General features: G+C 42.5%; 1 protein-coding gene across 3 annotated transcripts in view; it reads left to right on the top strand.

Annotated features, from left to right (window-relative positions):
* NFATC3 (nuclear factor of activated T-cells 3) overlaps positions 1-10,875 on the top strand; it is a 145,036-nt gene that overhangs the window by 128,690 nt on the left and 5,471 nt on the right. Inside the window, exon 10 of one of the 3 annotated variants that reach the window (XR_504797.2) lies at positions 8,010-8,097. The exons of 1 other annotated variant lie outside the window; for it this stretch is intronic. Coding sequence is in view for 1 of the 2 variants with exons in the window: in XM_008065738.2 (XP_008063929.1) it covers positions 505-605 (101 nt within the window). In the remaining variant the exon portion in view is untranslated. Of the gene's footprint in view, positions 1-504; positions 609-8,009; positions 8,098-10,875 lie in introns of all 3 variants that reach the window. One more of the 3 variants, XM_008065738.2, reaches the window with a different exon arrangement.

Below are 10,875 nucleotides of genomic sequence, written 5' to 3'. Positions count from 1 at the left end.
CGCCCGGCTGATTTTTTTATTTATTGTAGAGATGAGGTCTCGCTGCCCAGGCGGGTCTCGAACCTGAGGGCTCAGGCAATCCACTTACCTCAGCCTCCCAAAGGTGTGGAATTACAGGCTGAGCCACCGAGCCCAGCTGGAATTTGTATTTTTATCAATTGCCATTTTTGATGTAGCTATAGCTGAGTATTTGGGAACTTCCAATAGCTCTAATAAAAACTAGTTTATTTAAAACTGAATTCATCCCCTAAAACCACTGAAAACTATAATTGTAACTGTTAAAATTATGGCTCTTAATTGAAAATAATCATCTATTACCTAAACTCTCTGGACTTTAATATTCATATTGTCTAATAAAATGTGGGGAGCCATTTTATGCAGTGATTAACAGGTAAATGACAAACTCGTTTTGATTACAGAAAAAAAAAAACTGGGCAGTGTAGTAGATTAAGTTCACCCTCTGGTTTGTTCCATTCAGTAGTGATATTGTCTTCTTTGACACAGACCAGTTTATGTCTGACTTGGAACACCAGCCATCAGGTTCAGCAGAGAAATGGCCTAACCACAGTGTGCTCTCATGTCCAGTTCCTTTCTGGAGAATCTAGAGGGTGAGTGTCGATTGAAATGTGTCATTGTTTTTGTGCCCAAGTCTGGTATTGCATGCAGTGGCTGGATTTGCATGTGCTACAGAGGAGGGGGTATGCATGGACACCTTCTTGGTAGGCCCACTCAACATCATCTTTGGAGCTATGCTTTGACTGTAAGACTCTGCTTTTTAAATCTAACCTCACCCAGGCTCTCACATTTCTGCTTATAATTTTAGTCTGGGTTTGAATGAAAGGCAAATGTTTAGTTAGATTTCCTAAACCAAAGCAGAGAGGAGAGGTTCCATATATATAAATTATATGGCTTGGATTCTGAGTAAATTTAGTTGCTGATCAGGTGCATAAGCTTACTTGTTTCGGGTCAGGTACTCTTAAGTTTTGATGTAAATGGAAATAAAGCAGGAAATGTTACCCATTTTTCAGAGGCAACTGGGAGTATTTATTCTTGGTCTGCCCCATAGACCCGTGTTTTCATGCTCCTTGTAATTCATCTGGGACTTCACTTGAAGGGAGCCATCATAATGAGGTATCTGTGTTTAGGCCTTAGGTTCTAGACTCAGCAGCCAAACAAGAACAAAGCCTCCTCACACTGTCATGTTGCTCCTTTCTTCAAAGATTCTCAAAGTCACTAAAAAAGTATGTGATAAAAATTATAAACATACAGATTATAATTCTCTAAATGCCATTTGAATTTTATTTTAAAATCAGTTTAGATTAGGAAGGGGCCTTAGAAATCAGGTCCCCTGACTAAGCCTTTGTATTTAGGGTTCTGAAGCCTCCTGTGAATGTATTAGACAATACAGCCAAGCCCTGGCTTATACTAGAAGCTGGGCTTACATCATTCTTGTCTAACTGTGAGAGGAGTAGTGGCTTAATTCCTGCAATCAGTGTATATAAAACTATCAGGAGAGTTATAGCCAGAAGGATTTAAAATAATTTCCACCTATAAGTGAGAAAATCAGTTGCAGAATGATTAATTAAATTGCCCTAGTCATATCACAGCTAAACCAAGACTAAAGCTTATTTCTTCTAGTGTTTAGTCCAGTGCTGGTCCCACATGTGAAGCAACAAACTGGTTACTAGTGATCTTGGTAATATATAAGTGTTTCTGTGAAGTGGAGAGATCAGTGGCTTACTGAGTTAATAGGAGGTAAGACTATAGAAACTGCAGCGTAGACAGCTCCTTTAAGATGTTAAGCCATGAACGAAAGAGATAGAGAGAAAATGGAGTCTAGTGTTTTTGTTAGCTTGCTTGCTTTTTTGACATAGATTTAAGTGCTGGTGAGAAGGATCCAGGAGGTGTAGTAGGTAGATAGAGATTGATTAAATAAACATATAGAGAGTGAAGAAATGGATGGAGCAAGCTCTTGAAGAGGATCCAGAGCACAGGTAGTAGAATGAGTCCTGTGGATTTATGGTTATGGTACTAGAGCTCAGGTTTGGCCCCCAGAGATAATAGATTTGGAAGTCAACTGTGGACAGGATTATTCAGATATACAAAGTGAGAAAACAAAATAAGAAAAAGGGATTCTTCTGATAATTCTGAAATGCTTCTGAATCCCACATCTTCCTTCCTTCCTTCCTTCCTTCCTTCCTTCCTTTCTTCCTTCCTTCCTTCCTATTTATTTATTTAGAGCCAGAGTCTCACTTTGTCACCCAGGCTGGAGTGCAGTGGCACGCTTATGGCCACCATAGCCTCAACCTGCTGGGCTCAGGTGATCCTTCCGTCTTAGTCTTCCAAGTAGCTGGAACCACAGGCACACGCCACCATGCCTGGGTAACTTTTTTTTTTTTTTTGAGTCATAGTCTTACTCTGTTTCCCAGGCTGGAGTGCAATGGCATGCTCACAGCCACTGCAACCTTGACCTGCTGGGCTCAGGTGATCCTTTTGCCTCAACCTTCCAAGTTACTGGAACTATAGGTGCACACCACCACATCCAGCTAATTTTTGATTTATTGTAGAGATGAGGCCTTGCCAAGTTGCCTGGGCTGGCCTTGAACCTGTGGGCTCTAGCAGTCCTCTCACCTGGCATTCCAAAGCGCTGGGATTATAGACGTGAGCCACTGCACCTGGCCCTGGGTAATTTTTTTGATTTATTGTAGAGACAAGGTCTTACCATGTTGCCCAGGCTGATCTTGAACCTCTGGGCTCAGGCAATCCTTTCTCGCCTCTGCCTCCCAAAGTGCTTGGATTAAAGGCATGGACCACTGCATCCGACTAAATCCTACATCTTTTTTGTTTTGTTTTGTTTTTGTCTTTTTTTTTTTAATTTTTATTTTAAAGATGGGTACTATTCAGGATTGGGTATACAAATGGTCATTGTACAGGTAAAGTTTGGGCCTCACTTTGGTCTGGTCTCCACTTCACCTGGTTTGAGATCAGGTACCCTTATTGGTGAAGTGTACCGCCCCCTGGCATTTTACCGCTACTGCCAATCCCTTTCTTAAAGTATTATGATAATTGTTCAGGGTCCGCTTATGAGTGAAAACATGTGGTATTCGGTTCTTTTTCTGTGATAGATCACTGAGTATTATAGACTTCAAGTCCGTCCAAGTTGCTGTGAAGTTCATAATTTTGTCCTTCTTTATGGCTGTGAATACTGTATCTTAAACCAAATTGAGAAGTGTTTATTTTTTCACATTTCGGTTTTTGCTGATACAAAGGGCACATACTGATGCTTGAATATACTTTCAAGTACCTGTGTACTGTTTACTCAGTTGGAGATTTAATGTTTGTAGAATGTTTTGAGTTACAAACTTTTAGAAGAAAGATCTGAATTACTGAGTACAATATCACAAACAGCAGAGGTTTCTTAAAAAGAAAATAGTCTTAATAGGACTGGTCATCCCACTCAATTAGTTGTTCTTTCTTTACTAGTATTAGAGCTAATTTAAGAGTGAAGGATAGCCGGGCTCGGTGGCTCAGCCTGTAATCCTGTGCCTTGGGAGGCCGAGGTGAGTGAATTGCCTGAGCACACGAGTTTGAGACCCCCTGGGCAACTTGGTGAGACCTCATCTCTACAATAAATCAAAAAAATTAGCCAGGTGTGGTAGCATGCTCCTGTAGTTCCAGCTTCTTGGAAGGCTGAGGCGGAAGGATCCCCGGAGCCCAGCAGGTCAAGGCTGCGGTGGCCAGGAGCGGCCACTGCACTCCAGTCTAGGCAACAGAGTGAGACTCCAATTCAAAAAAAAAAAAGAGTGAAAGGTATCTTCAGACCATTGTGCATATATTTTTAATCTGTCCAGTGCCTGGAAGCTATTTAGAATTCAGGTTGAAATTGAAAATAAGTTAGTTAATAACCTGGCATGGGAGAGGTCAAGCTGGTTATCTTGGTTCTTGCTTAAAATACTTAAACAGTCATTAAAATTTTTAAATTTTATTTATGAAGTGTTCATTTCTAGGAATTAAACATTCTTTCTGTGTCATCTATCATTATGGTGATACATTTTCTTTTCATTACTAACACAAACTAATCTAGGATAACAGAGATCCCAAAATACAGCAGCTGAACCACATTGAAAATTTCTCTCATGTCTCATGGTAATTCAGAGATCAAGATTCCCTTAAAATAGTTGTTCGTCAGCCAGGCGCATCCTAGTACTTTGGAAGGCCAAGGCAGAAGGATTGCTTGAACCCAGAAGTTCAAGACTAGCCGAGGCAACATAGTGAAACCTCATCTCTACAAAAAATTAGCTGAGCGTGGTGGCACACATCTGTAGTCCCAGCTACTCGGGTAGCTGAGCTTGAAAGATCGCCTGAGCCCAGGATGTTGACGCTGCAGTGAACAGTGATCATGCCACAGCACTCTAACCTGGGCAACAGAGTGAGACCCTGATTAAAAAAAAAAAGTTGTTTTTCTTTCTCCTTAGGTTTTGTCAAAGCAAAGATGCCACTTTGAGTTTTAGCAAGGGTTTGGGGAAGGCAAGGAAGAGAGCAACCAAGCAGGTAATGAGGAAGATACACACATCACTTTTGCTCACATTTTATTGGAGAAAACTGGTTACATGGCCATATCTAGCTATCAGCTTCCAGCTTGGAAAGATAATCTGTAGCTGGATGTCCATGTGACTAGCCATTAACTTCAGTTACTAAAGAAGAACGAGTTAAGACAACAGCCTACTGTAAACACCTTCTAAATTTTCAGGAACTTATTTCTGTCTTTAGTTTGAGAAGGCAAATTAATTAGATTTTGATAAATGCAAATTAATTCCTTAGCTCATGCCATAAATAGGTGAATTCAGTATTTTACAGTGTTTCTTATAACTTATCAAATAACGTTGAATAAACCAGTAAAACTGTGCTTCAGAGCCGGGCTCGGTGGCTCTGTCTGTAATCCCAGTGCTTTGGGAGGCCGAGATGAGTGGATTGCCTGAGCCCGCAGGTTCAAGACCTGCCTGGGCAACTTGGCGAGACCTCATCTCTACAATAAATCAAAAAAAATTAGCCGGGCGTGGTAGCACGCGCCTGTAGTTTCAGCTACTTGGAAGGCTGAGACGGAAGGATCGCCGGAGCCCAGTAGGTCGAGGCTGCGGTGGCAGGGTGCGGCCACTGCACTCCAGTCTAGGTGACAGAGTGAGACTCCAACTCAAAAAAAAAAAAAAAAAAAATACTGTGCTTCAGAGTAATAAATAAACTATAAAGTAATACTAAAATTTTCATCATAGCTTTGTTTACTAGTAATAATTTAAAATAATTATATTCTTTTACTTCCAAATTTATTTTTTTTCTTCATTTCAAGTAAAATTTAGAAAATGGTTACTCTTAGACCAGGCGTGGTGGCTCATGCCTGTAATCCCAGCACTTTGGGAAGTGGATGCTAGAGGACTGCCTAAGCCCAGGGGTTTGAGACCAGCCTTACCAACTTGGTGAAACCTCGTCTCTATAAAAAAAAAAAAAATAGCTGGGTGTGGTGGCATGTGCCTATAGTTCCAACTATTTGGAAGACTGAGGTTGTGCCCATAAGTATGTCACTGCACTCCAGCCTGGGCAACAAAGTGAGACTTAGACTCAAACAAAAAGAAAAGAAAAGAAAGTGGTTGCACTTTTTTCTTCTTTTTTGAGTCAGAGTCTCACTCTGTTGCCCAGGCCAGAGTGCAGTGGCACACTCACAGCCACTGCAGCCTCAACCTGCTGGGTTCAGGCAATCCTTCCACCTCAGCCTCCCAAGTAGCTGGAGCTACAGGCATGTGCTATCACACCTGGCTTATTTTTGTATTTATTGTAGAGACAGTTTCCCAGGCTGGGCTCAGGCAATCCTCTTGCCTATACTTCTCAAAATGCTGAGATTACAGGCATGAGCCACCATGCCTGGTGTGGTTGCACTTATAGATAGCCTTCATTTTATAAAAATAACATCTCCATAAAATTATTTACTTAGAGAATGAATTATATCTTAGGGTTTAGGAAAAGGAAGAAAAGATGAATTCAACTAAGCTTTGATAAATGGTCATTGCAGTGTTAAGAGGAAATAATATATAAATGGAGTCTAATAATACTCCCAAATCCTTTACACAGTTACTAATTAGAATGGCCCTTTGGGCTTTTGTGTTGTACAGGGCAGGTGTCTATCTACCTCCTCCAAAGAGGCAATGCCCTGGGTTACCCTGCTCCTTTCCACCTGATTGTGAAATTTCATACCACACCATGCTTATCACTTATTAACTTTGAATCCCTAAGCGTGGCAAATAACTCTAAATAAGAGGCCTGTTTCTACTAAAGCACCCCATTCTTGTGTGTAGAAATAGTATTCTAGTGGACTGCTAATTTGAACATTTCTCAGATAGAAAAGTTTTTTCTTACAGCAAATACTGTTGATGGCTCTGTTTCTACTTTTGTTGTAGTACAGAGGCAAATTCAGTTGTTCAGGTAGTGGGAGTCGAGGATGGTGGCTGCCAAAAGTGGGCCAGATGTTATGACCTACATAACCTGTTAGTGCTGGTGTTGATGAGTACTGTTGATTCTTATAGGCTTCTAATTCACTTTACTCTTTTTTTTTTTTGAGTTGGAGTCTCACTCTGTCGCCCAGGCTGGAGTGTAGTGGCATGCTTACGGCTACCACAGCCTCGACCTGCTGTGCTCAGGTGATCTTTACACCTCAGCCTTTCAAGTAGCTGGAACTACAGCTAATTTTTAATTTATTGTAGAGATGAGGTTTCACCAAGTTGCCCAGGCTGGTCTCAAACCTGTGGGCTCAGGCAGTCCTTTCACCTCAGCCTCCCAAAATGACACCACACCCAGCCTACTTTACTCTTTAAAGGTAGGAAAATGAGCCAGGCATGGTGGCTCATACCTGTAATCCCAACACTTTGGGAGGCAGAGGGGAGAGGATTGCCTGAGCTCATGGGTTCTAAACCAGCCTGAGTAACTTGGCAAGACCTCATCTCTAATTTAAAAAATTAGCCAGGTGTGGTGGTATGCGCCTATAGCTCCAGCTACTTGGAAGACTGAGACAGAAGGGTCACGTGAGCCCAGCAGGTTGAGGCTGCGGTGGCTGTGAGCATGCCACTGCACTCCAGCCTGAGCAACAGAGTGAGACTCCAACTCAAAATAAATAAATAAATAAATGAAAGGTAGGAAAATTATAAATTGTCTTTTAGGGGAATAAAAAGCTGTTTATGCTCTTAATTAGTGAAAAAAGATGCCAACTCACGTAGTTAGTGGACTAGGGCTTAAATAATAAATTCATACATATATACATTCAAAATGAAGTGAAAAATGAAATTGCAAGCATTATCATTCTAAACAATATGTTATAAGTGTTGTGTTTATCAGCATTACTAATGATTCCTTTTCTTTTTTTTTTTGAGTTGGAGTCTCACTCCGTCACCCAGGCTGGAGTGCTCATGACCACCCTGTGTCAACCTGCTGGGCTCAGGTGATCTTTCCACCTCAGCCTTCTAAGTAGCTGGAACTATAGGTGTGCACTACCATGCCTGGCTAATTTTTTTTTTTTTTTGGTTATAGAGACAAGGTCTCACCATGTTACCCAGGCTGGTTTCGAACCTGCGGGCTCAGGCAATCCTCTCATCTCGGCCTCCCAAAGTGCTTGAGCCACTGTACCTGGTAATTTTCTTTTTTTTGAGTAGGAGTCTCACTCTGTTGCCCAGGCTGGAATGCAGTGGGATGCTCCCGGCCACCATAGCCTCAACCTGCTGGACTCAGGCGATCCTTCTACCTCAGCCTTCCTAGTAGCTGGAGCCACAGGCACATGCCACCACACCAGCTAATTTTTTTATTTAGTATAGAGATGAGGTCTCGCCAAGTTGCCCAGGTTGACTTTAAACCCCTGGGCTCAGGCAATCCTCTCACCTCTGCCTCCACCTCCCAAAATGCTGGGATTACAGGCATGAGCCACCACTCCCAGCCAACATTGCTAATGATTTATATATATATTTACATCATAGATTTGTTTATCGGTGATAATTTTGGCTGCTTCAGTTGACACCTAAGTTTTGGCTACTCCCAGCAGGAAAATCTCTTAAGAACATAGAAGTGGGAGCCTGAATCCAGAGGCCCAGACTGAGAGAGAAGTGAAGGGAGAAGGAAAGCAGAGAAATTGCATAATTAACACTGGGCTCATATTATTGCTAAAGAACTGTGAAAACACTTTGCAGTTCTGACTTTCTATCCTAAAAAAAATTTTTTTTTTTTTGAGTTGGAGTCGCACTCTTGTCACCCAGCCTGGAGTGCAGTGGCACGCTCACGGTCACCGCAGCCTCAGCTTGCTGGGCTCAGGCAATCCTTCCACCTCACCTTCCAAGTAGCTGGAACAACAGACATGCGCCACCACACCCAGCTATTTTTTTTTTTTTTTTTGTAGCATTGAGGTCTTACCAAGTTGCCCAAGCTGGTGTTAAACTCGTGGACTCAGGCAGTCCTCTCAGGTTGGCCTCCCAAAGTGCTGGGATTATAGGCATGAGCCACCGCACCGGCCTCCTAAAATTCTTATCAAGTGCTTATCTTTAGTGATTACTTGAGATGATTTTTGCTGTCATTGTTCCAAGTCCACAAATTGTATTAAAGATCCAGTTAAGCTGGATGCAGTGGCTCATGCCTTTAATCCCAGCACTTTGGGAGACAGAAATGAGAGGATTGACTGAGCTCAGGGGTTTGAGACAAGCCTGGACAACTTGCTGAGACCTCGTCTTTACAACAGATCAAAAAATTAGCCAGTGTGGTGGCATACCAACTGTAGTTCCAGCTACTTGGAAGGCTGAGGTGGAAGGATTGTCTGAACTCAGTGAGGCAAGGCTCCCTGTGAATATGCCACTGCATATTCACCTGGGCGACAGAGTGAGACTCCAACTCAAAAAAAAAAAAATTCAATTGGCAAGTTTGCATTCAGTACTTAATATGTACAAACACTAAGAATTCAGTGGAGAACAAGATAAAGTCCCTGCTGTGTTGGAACTTAACTCTACTGACCACTGGTGAATTATAAATTCACCAGTATTTTAAATGTATATTTATTTGGACCAGGCGCAGTGGCTCCTTCCTGGGAGGCAGAGGCAAGAGGACTGATTGCCTGAGCTCAGGGGTTCGAGACCAACCTGGGCAACATGGCAAAACCTCATCTCTACAATAAAATAAAATAAAAATTAGCTGGGCGTGGTGGCATATACCTTTGGGTTCCAGCTACTTGGAAGGCTGAAGCGGAAGGATCACCTGAGTCCAGCAGGTTGAGGCTGCGGTGGCTGTGAGCAGCATGCCACTGCACTCCAGCCTGGGCGACAGAGTAAGACTCCAACTCAAAAAGCAAAAACTGTACCACCTGCCTACTTAAGAAAGTGGTGTTTTCATCCTTTTATAAGTATGCTTGGTAAGTGGATGGATAATGCTAGATGTGAGCCTTCATCTTTAGGAAAGACTTAACTATTTTTTTTCTTTTCAGATTGAAGAATATAGTTTATTTAGAAAGTAAATTAGAGAGAGGGGAAGTTCACCTCCCCAAGGCAGGGAGAAAGAGCCACACGGATACAACAGAGTTTAACAAGGCAATGGCCGACTTAACTTCTTAAGCGTTAACTTCTTATAAAGACATAGGAAAACAACACATAATGTAGTGTTTTGAAAATATAGCACCAAAAAATATAGCATCATTTTTAATCAGCTTCTAGTTTTAAAACATGAACATTGAAATAAAAATTGAAAATGGTATATTTCATAGCAGCCTAAAACACCTCCGAAGTTACCACCTTTGGAAGGAATAAGTGAATTGAATGTGAGCTGGATACTTATATATTTGGCTTTTTTTTTAACTTTTAAATTTTTTATTTGAAAGATGTGGGGTACAATTCAGGTTTAGGTATACAAATGTTCATTATGCAGATACCCTTGTTGATGAGGTATGTCTCCCCTCCCCCAGCAGATTCCCACTACTGCCTATATTTGGCTTTTTGCCACTGCTATAGGCCTGCCTAAAATAAACACTGTCAAAATCATATGCCATTTGTTAGGGTTTGTTTTTGTTTTTTTTTGGAGTTGGGGGTTTCACTCTGTCAACCAGACTGGAGTGCAGTGGCTGCTCCTAGCCACCGCAACCTCGCCTACTGGGCTCTGGCAATCCTTCCGCTCAGCCTTCCAAGTTGCTGGAACTACAGGCGTGCACTACCACACCCAGCTAATTTTTTTTATTTATTGTAGAGATGAGATCTCACCAAGTTGCCCAGGTGGGTCTCGAACCCGCGGGCTCAGGCAATCCACTCACTTCAGCCTCCCAAAGCGCTGGGATTACAGGCTGAGCCACCGAGCCAGGCCTGTTAGGGTTTTTTTGTGTGTGTGTGATCACAGTTTATGATTGCCTCGACTTTCTGGGCTTAAGTGATCTCCCACTTCAGCCTCCTGAGTAGCTGGGACTACAGGCATGTACCACCATACCTGCCTTTTTTTGTTGTTGTTGTTTTTTTGAGTTGGAGTCTCAAACTCTGTCGTCCAGACTGGAGTGCAGTGGCTGCTCCTGGCCATCGCAGCCTCGACCTGCTGGGCTCTGATGATCCTTTTGCCTCAGCCTTCCAAGTAGCTGGAACTACAGGCGCATGCTACCATGCCCAGCTAATATTTTGATTTATTGTAGAGATGAGGTCTCGCCAAGTTGCCCAGGCGGGTCTTGAACCCAGTGGTTCAAGCAATCCACTCACCTCAGACTCCCAAAGTGCGGGATTACAGGCTGAGCCACGGCCCCTATTTTTTTTTTAAGAAACAGTGTCTCAGCCGGGCTCAGTGGCTCAGCCTGTAATCCCACACCTTTGGGATGCTGAGGTGAGTGGATTG

Source organism: Carlito syrichta, unplaced genomic scaffold, assembly GCF_000164805.1.
Source record: "Carlito syrichta isolate Samal-C Ts95f unplaced genomic scaffold, Tarsius_syrichta-2.0.1 Scaffold308803, whole genome shotgun sequence".
In the NCBI taxonomy this organism is placed as follows: Eukaryota; Metazoa; Chordata; class Mammalia; order Primates; family Tarsiidae; genus Carlito; species Carlito syrichta.
The sequence above is the reverse complement of the archived record's forward strand: the minus strand, read 5'-3'. Positions and strand labels throughout refer to the sequence as shown.